Source organism: Colletes latitarsis, chromosome 2, assembly GCF_051014445.1.
Source record: "Colletes latitarsis isolate SP2378_abdomen chromosome 2, iyColLati1, whole genome shotgun sequence".
In the NCBI taxonomy this organism is placed as follows: domain Eukaryota; kingdom Metazoa; phylum Arthropoda; class Insecta; order Hymenoptera; family Colletidae; genus Colletes; species Colletes latitarsis.
In genome coordinates, this window is record NC_135135.1 from 7605388 (window position 1) to 7623602 (window position 18215).

Sequence of the window (18215 nt, forward strand, 5' to 3'; positions counted from 1 at the left end):
TCCCAAGTTGGGGGTCTGCCTTGGAACCATGGAAGTGTGAACCACACTGCTTTGTGAAAAGTGATTTCGCCAACTTAATGAAGATATTCGTAAAAATATGGTATTTACCACGTTAAATTATTGAATAATTTAATAATATAATAATACATAATGAATGTGTATCATCAAATGCATTAAATTCTGACTAAATTAATTGTGCATAAATGTCTGCTAGTGTTAAATTTCGAAAGATAAACGCGCCAAGCCCATAGCGACATTCATTTTAAGAATCATTACTGGAATTACTTGCACGTCACCGTGCTTCGAGCATTCCAGGCGTCCCCAATCACTCGAATATCATCCGGTTGTTGAATATTTCCGCTCGTCACGAGAAAATGAACCGAAAAATGTATATATGCACTGGCCCTTTTTTTTTTTTATACTCGTACGCGTTTGACCGATTAAAACGTCGTGTCGACGGCAAGGAATTCGGCCGCGTCAGGTGTATTACGATGTTAAAAATCAATCGAACATCGAGGTACGCGCTCTCAGACACACACAGAGAGGATTCGAGCGAGAATTTTAATCAATACACGCATAATAGAATATTTCCGGCATGGCGTATCGAGGCTATGAAAATATCACGGCTAACAGATCCGAAAGGGACGTTCAATATGGAATGCGAGGAAAAAGCTAGAAGGTAAATCCGATTCGGATTTGTGGAATAAACGAATCGACAGTGGACAGATCACTGAATTTTTACCCCGGGGGAATTTTTCTGTCTCTCTTTTTTCTCCATCCCCCTGTTCCGCTCGCTGGTCTCGTTCCGAAGTGTCCGCGGTGACGTGTCGAGGCTTCGTTGCATCGTTGGCGTGTATAAAACGACGCTAAATAAACATTCGAGACACCGCGTATGTAACGAGTTTAAAATTTAACGATATACCGTCGATTTCGGCCGTACAATCGAATTCATCGACATCCCGAGCGCGGAACTTCACTTTCCCCGCGTCGAGATAATTATTTTTCACGCTAATCTAGCCCCCCACTCAAATTAACAACCCCCCTCGTCACCCTAACACCAATCGATGTTCAGCTAATGGTACACGAAATGTTCGAGATTTTCTTCTATGTTTGTTCTATGAATTTTAACTGCTTGCGTTAAATAATACTGTTAAGGGGATATTGCTGTCTAGACTGCCATTTATTCGGCCTTTTTTGTAATTTGAGTATTTTTTTCATCAAAAAATATTAAAAATTGTGGGAATTATAACTTATTGTTTACAAAAATGCATTTAAATTGGCTTCTATGGTGTTTCAAGATCTAGTAGTTTGACTTCAAATTGGGAGAGAATATTCAGCAGACACGCCTTTATCGCTGAAACTAGAGATTTTAAAAAATATTGAGTTTTACTATTTTTTTTTTATATGCTAAAGACAAAAGAAAAGTTAGAAGATAGAAGTTCGAAACTTGAAATGCCACCATTTCTTTATTTATCGAGGTTTTGACTTCTCCTTAGTTCCTGCTATAACTACACCCTTCCTAATGAAGATACTTTAACCTCCTCGGTTTCAGATTAGCGGATCGGCTAGAATTGCAAAAGTCAGTGGAGAACCTTTTTCAGAAGAGTCCTTAAACAAGAAGCTATAACTCCCACAATTCTTAATCATTTTTTATGAAAAAAATACTGTACATGCTTATAAGATGATTAAATATATTTGTAAAATCTCAGTACAAAACAGCCTACGTACCATTAAAAAAAAAGATCACAAAGAAGGCCACCCCCTTATGGATTTAATATTATTGAATTTCGCGAATAACATGAAGGAGTGGGTTTCGACAGGTCGAATTGCTTATTCCCAACAACAGAAAATAATAAATCTCACTGGGAAACCAACTAAATTTATTTATTTTATAATTGATTTTCCAATGAATTTTGAAGCAACCTTGCCGCATTCTCAATTTGTTCTAAAATTCGAAACCGATTGCATGGAAATCTCGCCACAGTGGGTGACTTAGAGCAACGGGAAGCCTAACAGGCCGACGAAGCGGAAGACGAAGCTGAAGGATCGAGGGTGGAAAACCCGTGGCTCTCGAGCGTGGAAACCGAAAGTATAAAGACGAAAACCGAGGAGAGGAACTCATATACAGTAGTTTCAGGGGGAAGGGGGTCGAAAAGGTGCATGTCTGTCGAGAAACAGGGTGGGGTCAGGGGGGTTGGAATAAATCCAAACAGTAAACAGAGAGAGATAGCCTCGCGAGATGGAGGGGGGTGGTTGGTGAAAATTCTAATATATAAAAGATATGAAGGTTCGGTGCGACGACGACGACGACGACGAACGTAGACACGGGGGCTGAACTCGAAGGAGCCTTCGGGATTCAAATAAGTGGCGTTACGTGAAACCGGGGGTGGGGAGAAAAGGGGTCGAAGGAATCTGAACAGCCAACAACAAGCGCGGCTCCCCGACCTTTATTTAACCTTTTCTTAAAAGAGTCTTAGGAGTCCCTCTTATCTGTAGTCGATGGCCCTTCAACGTCGGCTCTTATACTTTCATTCTTCCGTACCCTTATATTTTTTTCCTTTGGCCCCGGTCGTGTACACACGTCGAGCTTCATCGTCGGTTACACCCCCGCCCCACACCACCGACGGGGAACAGAACCACTCTCGACGTTTCGCGATTTTCCACCCCTTTCGGCCGACACGGCGGCTTTGGACGTTCAAGATTCTTCGTTTCTTCCGTTGAAACGAAAGACACGGAGAGCGAGGCGGGATAAAGTCGACGCGGACCTCGGTATTAATTAGCGAATTAAAGGATCGCGATCTAGCCGTGGGCTGGTGCGTCTGGCTAAAGTGGATTAAAACCTCCGATCGTTGCTTTCCATTAATTTCGCTGAGTAAATGGCCCCTGTCGCTGGGCTCGTGCCTTCGGTGACGTTTCTTATTGTATTTTTCCAAGGCGATCCTCCGGGAGCTTCTTTGGAATAGAAGAAATCTCCTCCGTCCGCGGTTGGACGAAAATTTTGGTCCGAGTTCACGCTTCTTCGACGAAAGACATTTTCCAGAACGTAAACCCAAAGGCGCTGATCCCGAAAAATAGACTGAATTAGTAAAAGACTCGATTACTTATCAAGAACGATAGAAAAGACCTTTTCTGGAGAACAAGAAAATAAATATCAACCCTTTGCACTCCAAGAGTCTTTATTAATGTGGACAACTAAAAATATCGATGCAATTGTATGTGACTTTTAAATATAAAAAAATATTCCTTTCTCCACAAAAATGTATAAATACACTGTAATTTAAATTGTATTCATATATTTCCTAAATTCAATTTGTGTTATAAATGAATCTTGAATTGAGTCACGATAAAAGTGCAAAAAATTAAATTAAGAGAAGACCTTTTTGGAGAACAAGAAAATAAATATCAACATGAGTAACTAGAAATATCCATACAGTTGTATGTGACTTTTAAAAATAAAAAAAATATTATTTTCTCCGTAAAAATGTATAATTTAAATTTTCTTCATATATTTTCTAAATTAAATTTGTGTTATCATAAGTAAAACTTAAATCAAGCTACTATGTATATAGGGGTACCAGTTGGAGTGCAAAGGGTTAAACTAAAAGGAACCATCGTAAACCAAAGCTTATAAGAGAATAGAAAGATTCTCAAATATTATTGACGTCAACACTGATTTCGTCGAGACAATCAAACAAGGATATTTTCGAAATTTTTAACACGGTCCCGTATATTTAGCGACTTCGGTCGTTCGGAAAACACGGCGAGCGGGTTTCCCGTGTTTTTCCACGAGGCGTTTTTTCCCTTTTCCGTTTCGAACTTCGGAGACGAAACGCCGCTGCTCCTGACTAAACACCGATAACACTCGCCTCTCGAGGCACTTTCTTTGCATGTTATAAACATACGTAATCGTACGTAAATAAGATTAGCATAAGATTCGCAGAGAGGCGCGCGGTTTTCACGCTCCGGAGGAACAATCGCGCGGTTCACGGAGTTTCCGCGAACGTACGGGACAGTGAGGGGGAAAAGGACGCGTTTTAAATTTATCTCTGACGAAACGAGTGGGTCCAGCGTGCGACCTTCGATCGCTGGACGCGGTTTTTTGAAGATTCACCGCGCGTCCCGTTCGTTTCGTCGGAATTGTCACTGCGGAAACGCCGTTTCGAAACGAGCATTCTAAACAGCTACGACACGACGGTCGTTGATCGTTTCGCGGAATCGAAAACAGGTCTCGAGCGACTCGCAAACAAGACCCACGCCCGCAGGACACCGATTTTGCTTACTATACTTGGACGTAATTGCAAATAAAAAGGTTCTTCGATCATTTTTTTTAAACATTCGTATATTGTACGCGTTAAGTACACTGTTAAATTTCGGGGACTTTTTATAGAATTCTTTTATGCGTTCAGAATAACTCAATGTGCTATTCTAAGAGTAGAATACAATTTCAAAACGAGTAAATTAATAATTTAGCCATCCAGAAAATTATCTATAAAAATTAAACCTGTGATAATCTGGGAAGAACTATGAAAAATTTTAATATTCTCCCCCCCCCCCCCCCCTTTAAATTGGTCGAAAGTTTTGAAAAGATCGAAGAAAGCAAAAGCAGCTATCTATGATGGTCCTATAAGGAACTATCCATTAAAATTGTAAGAGTTGAAAAAAGCAGAAACAAAACACAACTTAACCCTTAAGTGGATTATTCAAACTGCAAGTTTAAACTAATAATTGTTTAATATATGTGAATGTAATTATTTGAAAATTTATGTAATCCTTTATTAGTTCATTATTTTTTAGATGCTTCAAAGGAAAGGGTATTTCCATTTACCAATTTAGTAAAAATCAACATTAGGTAAAATAATTCAGTTGAGATTGAGAGTCCACTTACGTGAAAGTTAGAACATTGGGGGTGTTCCGAACAACTGTAACAGTTTCATGGAGACCTGTAAAAAATTTAAATACTCTGTTCCGTTTAAAAGAAGCGGAAATAGAAGACAAATTAACTTCGAGACGAACGTTGAAGAACAGTGAAGAACTGTCCATGAGAAATTTAAATATTCCGTTTGAACGAGACGAAGGGTCCGCAAGGGTTGAAGAAACCGAGACAGATATTTCGTCGCGATACAATAAAATCGATGTCTCGAAGGATAAGGGACGCTTTCGATGGTTTAGGAAAGTTGTTCCATCTGGAAGATCCCGCGGATGGCGGAAGAACGAGTTACTCGGTTCCGCCTTTACACTCCGCAATCTACTTGATGATAGAACTTAATAAAACAAATCCCGCTGCGTAAACAACGAAGGAGGAGACTCGAAGTCGACGTCATTCAGACAACAGCGAGTTTTCCTCGGTCGTCGGATCGGCGTGGTTTTCATCCAGCGAACGACGACGGAGGATACCGCGTTGTCTTGAGCTCGAATACCATTAGATAAGATCAATATTGCTCAAAATACGCTGGAAGTTTAACGCGAGCACATTACACGGCATTTATATCATGAATATTCCGCCCGGGGCTCCTTCTTCCCTCTTTTCGTTCTCTTCTTCCCTTGCACCCTTGTTATCTCGCGTTTCGACTTTGTACAAGCGGCTACGGTGTCGCCAAAACAGAGACTCCTTTATCTCCCGCTGAATGGCGGCTGGTAATTTCGGGTTCGAATCGATTCCACCAACCCTTTACCCTTTTTTCCACGTTAAATTACGATTTAATTCCACATCCCGTGTGCTACAAACACTGTATCAGAAAATGTCAAAAGTGAATTTATTTAAATGATGACCTAATAATAACGCCTCTGTGTAAATCTACCCCAACCCCTAGCGAAAGAACGATGCATGAGTTATCGCGAAAATAAATCCCGAAGCCACACACACACGACACGCAACAGCTCGCAACCGACTTTGATCGAGCTCTCGATCTCCATTTTCGTATTGCAGGCTACTTCGCTGTTTGCAGCCCTGAAGCAGCAGCAACAGCAACCACGCGACAGCGTTCCTCCGTCGAGGGAGCGCGAGAATCGGGAACGAGATCGGTTGTCGGTCCGCGGTCGTGAGAGCAACAGGAACAACGAGATCTGCGGCGGTGCTGTCGACCAGCATCAGCAACAACAGCAGCAGCAGCAACAACAGGACCTCACGATCGAGTACCAGAGCAATGGGAAGCTCAGTCCCGCTGGGCACGCAGTGACAACAGCACCCATGACCCAGCAAAAGCAGCCTATCATCACGCAGCAATCGCAACAGCCCAGTTCCGGGGCGCCTGGTCCCCAACCGAGTCCCCATCAGAGCCCACAGGCCCCTCAGAGGGGTTCGCCGCCGAATCCTTCGCAGGGTCCTCCTCCTGGAGGACCGCCAGGGGCACCACCCTCTCAGAATCCCTCGCAGATGATGCTCAGCCCGGCGAGCGGCATCCATCAGATGCAACAGCTTCTGCAACAACACATACTCAGCCCCACGCAACTGCAATCATTCATGCAGCAACACACGCTATACTTGCAGCAACAACAGCAACAGCACCATCAGGTACGTCCTCGGTAACGTCTCTGTTGCTCGTCCCTTTGTGTTTATTCTTTTGCTGGTGATCATTTTGATGCACCATTGCTGGGACAGATGTTAAGGCAAATGGCAGAGACGCAAAGTATATTTTTATTTTATTTAATGCTACGTATTAGGCTTCATTTATGCGTTAACCATGGAGGCACATTCATTTTGTATCGAAAAGTTGCGACTGCATTGGAACAGAATCTAATAGGAAATTGTGTACCCATCCAATTTTGAATAATTGTAAATTGGAAAGAGAGTTTATTTCATAGAAGCAGTTTCTGTTGTTCATGATACAAAAATTTGTTGAACACCTTTTTACATATATTTGTCTTATATTTTGGGTCCATATATTCTCTCATCAATTCTACATTAATTTTTCGTCGTCCATAACGTATATGTAATTCCCTCTCTCCAGAGATTTTTACAACACACTGTTGGACATATTTCAAAGTTTTTGTACGTTGTCTATTTTCGAATTTACAATAGTTAATTCGATTCTAACGTTATACGAAAGTATCAGAACCTAAAGGGCGTTAAGAATAAATAAATATTTTTGAATTACCCCTTTCACGATCAGTCTTGTTAGCGGGGGCGATTGAAATTTAGGGTGACGCGTTGAAGCATCGATCAACTTCGATTACTTTCTATTGTTACAGGACTCCTTGGAACATGCGTCGAACCAGGACCGATTCGGCTACTTTTCGTCCCTAAAAGACGTGAGTATTTCAATTCTTTCGAATCTCATTGTGAAAGTTCCAGCAACGTGGGTGGAGGAATCTCGGGTTTCGTTGCTCGTTCTTCCGCGTTTATTGTGCCCGGTCCTTCAAAGTACATTAGCGAAGTTTGTCCTTTTTATCGAGTAAGCATTGCATCTTGGCATAGTTAAACATCTTTCAGATACTCCGCCGGGTAAACAGACCGCCTTTTATCACCCTCCGTTGACCATTGATAATTTTAATTATAAAAAGCGTCTGTTTGTTGGGGTACATTTTTCTGCTTCCCTTTCTCATTCTTTGGCGCAACTGTGCAAACACTGGAACACCTCTTCTACGATAACAAGAACCGAGAGATACTTTTTCACCTTCTACGTTCTTTTTACATTCTACGTATAACGATGTTCGACAATTATTTAAATCGTTTCTCAACCCTCTGTGGCTCACATTATATTTGACTTCATAAATTGAAGCTAAGTCTTAACAAACACAAATGAACAACCATACCCACCCATACACTATTTCTGATTGATATTTCTAAATGATAAAATTAAATCAGACACGTAAAATTTTATAAAGTAAACTTGTTTCGTTATTGAGAAATTTCTCTGAAACGATACTGATCCTTCCAAGTCCCTGAGAATCCGTATATTCGTTCAGCGGAATGGGAATTTCGATGCTGCGCAAAGAGGGTTGCTCGGGTCGAATAAACAGGGCTGCAGCTTCGATACGACCTCGATTACAATGTATAATCTGTACCAAAAATATTCGAACATCAATGTTTTGTATCTTGATCACGTATCTTGATTAAATATAAAATAAACAAAAAGAAATTTTGTAACGAATACGAAGGGGGGTAATACGCTACAAGGATTTCAACCTCTCCTTTTCCCATTGACCAAAAAGTCTATCATCTGAATGGTACTTATCCTTCAATAAATATTATAATCATCAACGTTTCAATATTTCTATCTCGATTCATAATTTCTATGGGTGGGATTCTCAGATCCTCGAAACTTCAAATTTGTTTCTCGACTTCTTCTAGATCCCCACTCCCTTTGAGCTCTTCTAGATCCGTGCCCTTCGTTCGAGGGCAACTGTAGACCTCCGAAGACTAACATTTTCAGAAAGTTCAAGTTCTCTACGCGCATACTTTAACCCGTAAACAGCACAAAGGACATTTTCACGCAAATACGTATTGCCGCTTCGCACACAGACTCGATGGCTTCGATAGAGGCATCAAATATTTATTTAGCGGCATGGCCTGACCAGGCCTCCTTTGCTCTGCAAATTTGAACAGTCCGCTCGAGGAGATTGTTGCGAGCTCGTGCGAAAGACGATCTCAATTACTGAGAATCTATCATTCTTCCATGGAGGAAACGCCATTGTCCTTGAGCCTCCATCGAAGAACATATCCTTTGCCAGGAACCGATTAAAGAGACTAGAGGCTCTTACAGACCTAGGGCCCCATTCCTCAAGGGGCCCAGGTTTCTCAAATAGTAAAACAAACGTTCATAAACAGTAACAGAAAAATTATTTTCGATTTTTCCAATGAATTCAATCACTTTTTAAATCTCGATGCTGCCCCTTGTAAAAATATCTACGAGGGTTGATCGAAAACTGTAAAATCGTTATAAGTTACGTAATTTTTGTAGATTTGTATTATTCTATAATTAAAATATATTATCACAATATTATATTAAAATCAGACGAGGCCAAATCTGTATACGAAATTACAAAGTAAGTTTTCATTGTTATTATAGCTTCTAAAAAACAAAACCCGGATGGCCCGAATTATTTGTCTGAATATATTGCGTTATAAACAACGTACACACGCGGGAAATTTAAATTGCAGTATACAAAGAATAATTATTACTCGAAGAATTTTAATTTTTGATCAACCCTCTTAGAAATCTCAGAAATCGTCCAGCTTTCTTATCAAGGGAGCCCGGTTTCTCAGCTCAGGGCCCCAAAAAGCTTCGATTCGCGTGAAATTGTTATTAGCGTCGGTTCGGGGCTCATTACTCGAGCGACTCTCGTTCGTAGCGCAATATGATAAAGGGCGTCTATCTCGGAGTTTGTTTTAAAATATCCTCGAGGCTCGGAGGAAACGGGGCGAGGAGGGCGACAGGGGGGTTCCTCCGAGGATGAGGTAAGCAATTAAGCGTCGCCATCGGCCGTTGTATCTCGTTGTTTGTCTTCGGGATACCCCATCAACTGCCCTCTGTCTTCTTCCCGCCTTTCCAGCGAATTATCTGTCTGCGATTTATTCGCCAGCGCCAAGATGCAACTGTCTCACCTCCCCCCTACGTTACTTTGGAACTTTCTTTCTTTTCCCCGATGTTCTAATTTGCTCGAGACCGAGAGATGTTTGTCTTCCGGACGAATGGCTGTCGGGCATTAGGGCGGAGGCGTTTCGTCGTTTGTTTCTCTTTTCCTTTCTTTGACCGGTCGGTTCGGCTCGACTGATTTTGCGCAGCATCAACAACAGTTCGCGGAGCTAGGCATGAAGAAGCTGGAGCAGGCGATACAGCAGCTACAGGAACAGTTGCAGCTGAACGTGATTCAGCAGACGCATCTGTTGCAAACGGCCGACAAGAAGAAGGCCTCCGCCCCCCTTCAGCAACTGGTCCTCCAGCAGCAACGTTTGATACAGCAACTGCAGATCAGGCAGAGCCAGTATCTCATCCAACAGGGTTTGGGACTTCAGGGTCACAATCCTTCTTCAGGTACTTCTTTCGTTTTCGATGGTTCGTTTTTATGAAGGAAAATGAAATCTATTCACTTCTGGAAAACAAATTTGTATTAAATGGACTAATTACCATCTGCTGGAATACATTTTTATCAACGTCTAGGAATACCATAAATAGCATTTTTTTAAGCATTTAAATTTTATACTCGATGAACATCTTGATCTTCTTTTCTCCATTAATATCTAGATGGTTGAAGCAGGGTTTAAAAACTGTTTATCGGTTTCATTTATTTACATTTGACATTTGGCAGATGATATAGTATTCGTATCGACTACAGAATTTGTATTTTTTCCTAAATGCCTATCAACTTCGAAAATGGAGAAGAAATTTAAGCAATTTAATAAAAACTGTAATTGCAACACTTCAAATGGAACACTTTAAAATAGCATTTTCCACTGTTTAATTTCATTCATTTTGTAAGCGAATTTTTAGCATCTTTTAACATTCTTTAGTATAATGTTCTCTAAACGACCTAAGAAAATTTGAAACTATGCTTCCGAGGCAATAAAATCGACTGCAATAGTACAAGAATAACACATTTAGAATTTATTATCAGTTTCTCAGATTTTGTTAGGACAACAGAATTTAACAAACGAAGAATTTATTCGGATACGAAATATGTTATATTATTACACGTGCTATGGTCAATAGAGGCGCGCGCGCGCGTAATTCCCAAGGTAAGTTGATGTTGGGGGCGACCCCCTGATTTAAACAACAAGTCGGCACCCCTAACCGTCGTCCCCATTCTCGTGCACACCCATCCCCCTTTCTTCTCGAGCGATCTCCACCCCGCCACTTTCTCATTTTCCACTTCACCCTGGGCGAAACTTTCCACGTAGAAGTGTTTCGGTTGCGTCGGATCTCGTTCCGACGATGTTTTTCTTTCTGACGCGCGTGCACGGGGTTGCAGAGGCAGGGGCGGAATAATAGGACAGGGCTGCAAAAGCAGCAGGGACTCACGCCTCGAGTACTTCGAATTCAAAAAAAAAAATTCACGCGTGAAACAAACTTAGCCATCGTTTCCCACCGTTTGAACCTCCACCCTCTCTTCGTCATACGTTTTCCCTTTTGATCCTCCTCCGAAGACGTCTTTATATTAATTTTAAATCATATATCAATAATCTCTTTCATAGCAATATAATATATTTGAATAAATATTCTCTCTATTCTTTCAATTGTCCTACAGAAATGTTAAACACTGTTTGCACTGTTTAAATTCAAGACGATTTTGTTGTCTCATAAGCATTTTTCCATTGTCAGTACAGTAATTCTATAACATTGAAAACACAGTAAAAATAAAACATAACAGAATCGTAGTAAGAAAATAATTATACAGGGTGTTCGACTATCCCTGGGAAAAATTTTTACGGGAGATTCTAGAGCCCAAAATAAGACGAAAATCAAGGATACTAATTTCTTGATAGAGGCTTCGTTAAAAAGTTATAGAAACATTTCCGATCACACAGTATATTTTCAGTAAGAAATTTTTTTCTCGAAAGTACGTAGAATTTCGAGGGTATGCCTAATAACCAAAAATGATTGTAATTGACCCCCACAACTAAAAATAATTTTTTTAGAACGATATGAAATGTTTCTTTTTCGAAGAAAAATTTAGGCAGCTACTCCCTGTCGATTTTCCTTAAAAATTCCTTTTTCATTTTTAGTAATTTTGTTTGACGCCCTACAGAAAAGTTGTCTAATACTTTTTTGTAGGTACTCATGAGCTCTACTTCAGAAAAAAGTTTCATTGAAATATATTCACAATTGTAGAAGTTATGGCTGTTTGAAAATTGGACCATTTTTATGGGGGTTTTCTAACTTTACGGGGTCAAGGAGCAACTTTTTCAATATTTTTGCGACTTGTACATATTCTTCATTAAAATACGCGTAGTTTGCGTTTTTAAACATTAAAATCGTCCAATCCGTTCAGAAGTTATGACGTTTTAAAGATTCGCATGAAAATTCGGGCAGACATTTCTGGCCAGAAACTATATTTTCCGTAAGGAATTTTTTTCTCGAAACTGAGTAGGATTTCGGGGGTATGTCTGTTCACCAAAAATGCTTGCAATTAACCCCTGCAACTAAAAATAATTTTTCCAAGACGTTTCGAAAGTCTTTTTTTTTCACCCAAAACTTTCAGTACTTACTCGAATTTTTTTCTCGAAAGTGGGTAGGATTTCGGAAGTATGTGTATTCACCAAAAATGATTGTAATTGACCCCTGCAACCGAAAATAATTTTTTCAGAACGATTTGAAATTTTTTTTTTTGCCGAAAAATTTAGGCACCTACCCCTTGTCGATTTTTTTTAAAAATTCGTTTTCCATTTTTAATAAATTTGGTTGGCATTGTACAGAAAAGTTGTTTAACACTTTTCTGTAGGTATCCATGAGCTCTACTTCAGGAAAAAGTTTCATTGAAATATATTCACTATTCTAGGAGTTATAGTCGTTTGAAAATTGGACCATTTTTATGGGGTTTTTCTAACATTACGGGATCAAGGAACAACTTTTCGAATATTTTTATAATTGCTACATATTCTACACTAAAATACGCGTTGTTTGCATTTTGAAACATTAAAATCGTCCAATCCGTTCAGGAGTTATGGCGTTTTAAAGTTTCGCATGAAATTTTGAGGTAACATTTCTGGCTTGAAATTATATTTTCGGTAAAGGATTTTTTTCTCGAAAATGGTTAGGATTTCGAGGGTATGTCTATTGACCAAAAATTATTGTAATTGACCCCTGCAACCGAAAATAATTTTTCCAGAATGATTTGAAACTTCTCAATTTTCAGGGTAACAGACAGTTATGGTCAGACATTATATTTTCAGTAATGAATTTTTTTCTCGAAAATAGTTAGGATTTCGAGGGTATGTCTATTCACAAAAAATGATTGTAATTGACCCGCCAATCAAAAGTAATTTTTTCAGAATAATTTGGAATTTTTTAATTTAATGTTTTAATAACTTTCTAACGAAGCCACAATCAACAAATTGATATTCTTGATTTTCATCTTATTTTGGCCTCTAGAATCTCCCATAAAATTTTTTTCAGGAATGGCCGAACACCCTATATATTACTAAAAATTCACAAAATGTATTTATCGATACGTTATGTTAAATATTCTTTATGAAGCTGTATCAAGTATCATAATACGTTATAACTAGATTTTGAAATTAATGAAATGGAAGCTTCGTAAAGAGTTGTCTCAACCCCTAAATATAATCATTCATATTTTTGTATATTAAATGCTTTCTGCAGTTTTTTGAGAATTAAAATTTCCCATAAATGCATAAACATCTACAGTCTAGTTATTACAATTGAAGCTGTACATAGTATTAAATCGTGCCTGTGAACACATTAACGACGGGGCATTTTTATTAAAACTTTCCTATACTGATGATTTTAATGATATAGAATTCCTTCAACATGTGTATACTAGGAATATGATAAATATTTTTGTATATTCCATTTCAAGAGTTATATGTGGATAATAGAATCTTTTGTCCTGTGTTATTGTAGAAATTACTAGAGAAACACACGCTTGTCATAAACGAGAATGCTCGTTTTTCGTCGCTAATGTGTTAACTTTGTTGTACATCGAGTTAATTCTGTCCAGAACTGAAACTAAAGACTAAAATGGTGAACAGGTCTGCAACCAGGGGAGGGTCTGCCGATATGGAAGTCAGAGACGCCGGACGTCCCGGAATCCCACCAGAACTCCAACGTTCCGAAATCCGGGTCCGGACTGAACGGTAAAGAGAATTTCTCCATCGGTCGAATTCCCCCTCCACGTTCACGATTATACTTTCGTTTTCTTTGCCGCGCTCTCTTTTTATTTTCACTTTACGTTACAAATACGACACACGTTTCCGGACTATCGCAGGACTTCTGAATTCGACAGTGTCGAGTCGGCGGTCGGAGATGAATGGCACCACGCCGCTGGACGAGAAACCGTTGGACGTTTCCTCCAACGACAAGGCTCACCCTCTCTACGGCCATGGGGTCTGCAAGTGGCCGGGCTGTGAAGTTATTTGTGAAGACTATCAAGCATTCCTTAAGTGAGTCCATTTTATTTCGCCCGTGTTCCTAAACTTACGTCTCGAAGTTGCTCGCTGAAATACTCACTCGCCCGCCATTATTGAATCGACCATCTCGCGGATTTTTCTTATTTTAAAACAATATTGAGTGCTGGACAGTTTTAGATCGTAACAAAAACAGATTTTAAATTGTATTAAACTTCTTGCTTGCGAACGGAAATGTAACGTTTGAATTTTTTAAACTTTTGGAAGCCGATTTGCGAGTTTGAAATATTTCTTAGACTAAATGTAGCTTGACGATCTTGCTCGCTTCCTACTGCGAACGAATCTTCTAATCTAAAAATGGAGGGCATTCAACTTTTGAAACGACCTCGTGAAAATGATTCCAAGACCTTTTTTCGCGAAGTTAGAATAATGCAAATATTGACGACGTTTTTAATTCCCTTTATTGTGTCGATTCCCTTCAAATATTTTTATGCATTTCCGAAACGGTCCTCGGAATTTTTTCCACCCTTTCCAAGTGGATGTCAACCGTTAAAAAAATTACTCTCATTTTCATAAAAATCAACGCGAGTTAAAAATTAAAATTTTAATGAAAATAAGTGATCCTCGCAATCAAAATGGTATTTTACAGGATAATATATTTAATTGTTTTAATAATCCGTGTCGAAAAACCCGAGCCTCGGAGGTTTGACAGGGTAGCGCGATTAAATCATAGTCACAGTGCACTTTTAATCTGATCCCGCTGGCTCGAGATCTCGGATGTGCAACCGGAATGTAGGTAAATCCGTCGTGCACTGTCGGGATCCTTGGAACGGTGGAAAGAGTAGAAACGGAAAGAATAAAGTCGGCAATTTCGTTCCCGTGGAATGAGTTAGAAAGGCATCGGGGGGTTGAGAAAGGGACGGGGGGGAAAAGAAGCGTAGAAAAATCACCGGAGTCAGCGTATCGCATTGACATCCGGCACCTTCGCCATCGGTTTCAAACCTGCCAGCTTCGTCCCCCCCCAAAGCCCCGTTTGTTCGTCCCTTAGTAATCACGCAGACCGTCGCCGCAAACTCCCTCAAACAAGCCGTTACTTAAAAAAGGAACGGAAAAAAAAGGAAAACGCTAATTACCTTTGTCTCATTAATATTCACGACATTCGACCGCATCGTTATGCCTCACGGTTCTAATCCCCTTCCCCGTGGCCCCTTCTTCCTTCGGTCCCGTAGACATTCCCGCATTCTTGGTCTTAACCAGCCCTCCCTTCGTGCTTTCTTCACCCTCTTTCACCCCTGGCGATACAACGAGCAGGTCCGTCCCAGCGACGAAGAAGGATTACGGAAATTCTTAAATACGGAATCTTGTTGGCACCCCCCTCGATTCTTTCGGTGGTCCACGGTTTGGGTGACAAACGCTTTGCTCGTAATATCGTGTAGCTTTGATTCCGTGATAAACGCCCCCCAAAGGGGGGCAACGTAATTCCGTTTGCGTCTCCAGAACGTACAAAAGCAAGAAATCTGAAATCCATGCGTTACAGATTCTTATAAAAAGATTTTAAGTGCATTTTTCTGAATATTAATATCTGTGTTTTCGATTTAATTCGTGTAGTGTAGTATCCTCCAAACAGGTTGGGACCAAACTTATGTTACATATTACTGAGGTTAGATAAATAAAGGAAGTTCGTATAATTTATTGAAAAGATATTTATTATTTGTTGTGTCAGTTATAAGAAATGTTCCACAATTCCTTCCACTGCAAGAATGCAAGCTTCCTTTCGTCGAATCAGTGATCGTCGAACTTTCAAACATTCCATTTGCATTGGAAATAATAGTAAATGCATTTTGAACACATTCCCGATCGAACATTTCTTATAACTGTCACAACCAATTATAAACATCTTGTATTATTTAAATAAAGCATTTCCAAACATAAGTTTATACGAACTTTTCTCATCTATTTGATCTCAGTAACAACTAGTATGAGTGTTTGGTTGGCTCGTATATTTAAGGCGACTTAAACTTCAATTTAATGCCTACTGGATCAAATAAAAATCGAACGACTCTGTTTGGGCTTGCAAATTGAGACGCTTTGTATTGTTTGATATCATTTGATAATGTTTGATACCTATAAACCATATCTTCTCGCGAATAGTATACTGTGTGTTACTGAGATGTCAGTTGAGACATCACAGAAACCAGAGGGGTACTGTTTAACACCGTTTGATAACGTTTGATACCTATAAACTAAATCTTCTCGCGGATAGTGTATTATCCGTTACTGAAATGTAAATTAAGACGACACAGAAGCCAGAGGGGTACTGTTTAACACCGTTTGATAACGTTTGGTACCTATAAACTAAATGTTCTCGCGAATGGTGTACTGTGCGTTACTGAAATGTCAATTGAGACGTCACAGAAGCCAGAGGGATACTGTTTGACACCGTTTGATAACGTTTGATGCCTATAAACCATATCTTCTCGCGGATAGTGTACTATGTGTTACTAAGATGTCAATTGAGACGTCACAGAAGCCAGAGGGATACTGTTTGACGCCGTTTGATAATATTTGATGCCTATAAACTAAATTTTCTCGCGGATAATGTATTGTGGTATTAAGTGGGGGTGGAACACGAAACGATGTTGCAGGCACTTGAACACGGAGCATACGCTGGACGATAGATCGACGGCGCAGGCACGAGTTCAAATGCAAGTGGTCTCCCAGCTGGAGATTCAATTGCAGAAGGAACGGGACCGGCTAACCGCCATGATGCACCATCTGCACGTGGCGAAACAAATGGCGTCCCCGGAACCACCAAAGTCGTCCGAGTCGTCGGTGAGTTTTCGATACTACGATTAGAGACAGGACTTGATTCGCCTACTCGCGACCCTTTCTGACGGGACACTCAATGGCCAACGTTTAAAAATACGTCTGTTATAAATACACGATGGCTACTCTAATCTCAGAACCACACATTTTCAGTATTTTCGTCTTTGAACTCCTATTCTACCTAGCCACAGTGGTCTGATCTTTCTGAAACTCAATATTTAAAGTTTTCCAAGGTCGCTGATGTCGAATCTGAAGTCAGAAATTTCATGAAACATTGTAGAGTGGTCTGAAAAGCAATTCGTATCGTTTCTTCAATAGAAATTTCTGTTGGTAGCTGAGATAGAGTCACAGTGTTCATTTAAAAGGAACATTTTCAGAAATATGAAAATTAGAAGCTCGACGTCTGGTCAGGAATAATTGCTCTTCAGACTATCGTGACTAAGAACAGGATGCGCCTGAGATGAAAAAAGAATTAACAAGTTTCTCGCTGCACGGATTCGAAGGAGGTCGATAAAATTAAACCGAACTAATTCGGTCGTTCCCAGAGTAGATGTTCGTGTGCTCCCAGCGTTATGGGAGCCGTCAAAAGTTGCTCGATCGGAAGTTACTCGCGGAAAACAGTATGTCACGCGTCGTGCAGGCGAGATATATGGGAGCAATAATCGTACAGCGGATACTTGGCGGTCTCTCGTCGAATGTTTCCGCGGTAGAGGGGTGCCAGAGTCCCCGGAAAAACGATCCGTACGATCGTGTCGCGATGTAAACTCTTCTGGTAGGAGCACGACCGAGAGAGTCGTAAAGCCAGATTTCCACGACGCAACCGAGGGGGGCGGGAGAAGGGGGCGGAGGAAATTTTACGAGTTTCAACGTGGCTAACAACAACGCCAGTTTCAGTTTTAACGCGCCGTCGAGTAGACTCGCTAATTTATACATAAAGTTTGCATTAATAATTCATCGGGTTCTCGTTGATTTTATATCGCCTTAATTAAAACCTCTAACAAGTCCAGCAGTCGGAGAATACCAATATCGCATTAGCCCTCCGCGCGACGTCGGTCGTCCTCCCTGGCCGACTTAATTATTTTAACGCGAACGGGGAGGGGTCCTGGCCGCGAAGGATCATCTCTGATATTGAGACCGTTTCGCTGCAATATTCGATGCGTACCGTATGAATATTTAAACGTAACTTATTATACTCATTAATAAAAATTTCACCGCGTTACACGCCGATTTGCAACCGATCCGGAAACGCGGGAAATGAATCGAAAGCGTCAGGATCGCGTAAAATTGCGACATTTGAGTTTTTGAAATTTTATGGGAGGATGGAACGTCGATATTGTTTGGTCCAAAAATTGTAATTGACAGTCGA

At 40.3% G+C, this 18215-nt stretch overlaps 1 protein-coding gene across 17 annotated transcripts in view; it reads left to right on the forward strand.

The window, feature by feature from the left end:
* The window catches only part of Foxp (forkhead box transcription factor P), a 408547-nt gene that overhangs the window by 366560 nt on the left and 23772 nt on the right, over positions 1-18215 (forward strand). For 13 of the 17 annotated variants that reach the window (XR_013080796.1, XM_076779178.1, XM_076779089.1 and 10 more), the window contains 6 exons: positions 5927-6511; positions 7189-7248; positions 9725-9974; positions 13649-13753; positions 13885-14059; positions 16669-16855. Coding sequence is in view for 16 of the 17 variants with exons in the window: in XM_076779178.1 (XP_076635293.1) it covers positions 5927-6511; positions 7189-7248; positions 9725-9974; positions 13649-13753; positions 13885-14059; positions 16669-16855 (1362 nt within the window). In the remaining variant the exon portion in view is untranslated. The remainder of the gene's footprint in view (positions 1-5926; positions 6512-7188; positions 7249-9724; positions 9975-13648; positions 13754-13884; positions 14060-16668; positions 16856-18215) is intronic. The other 4 variants (XM_076779061.1, XM_076779131.1, XM_076779151.1 and 1 more) reach the window with 1 other exon arrangement.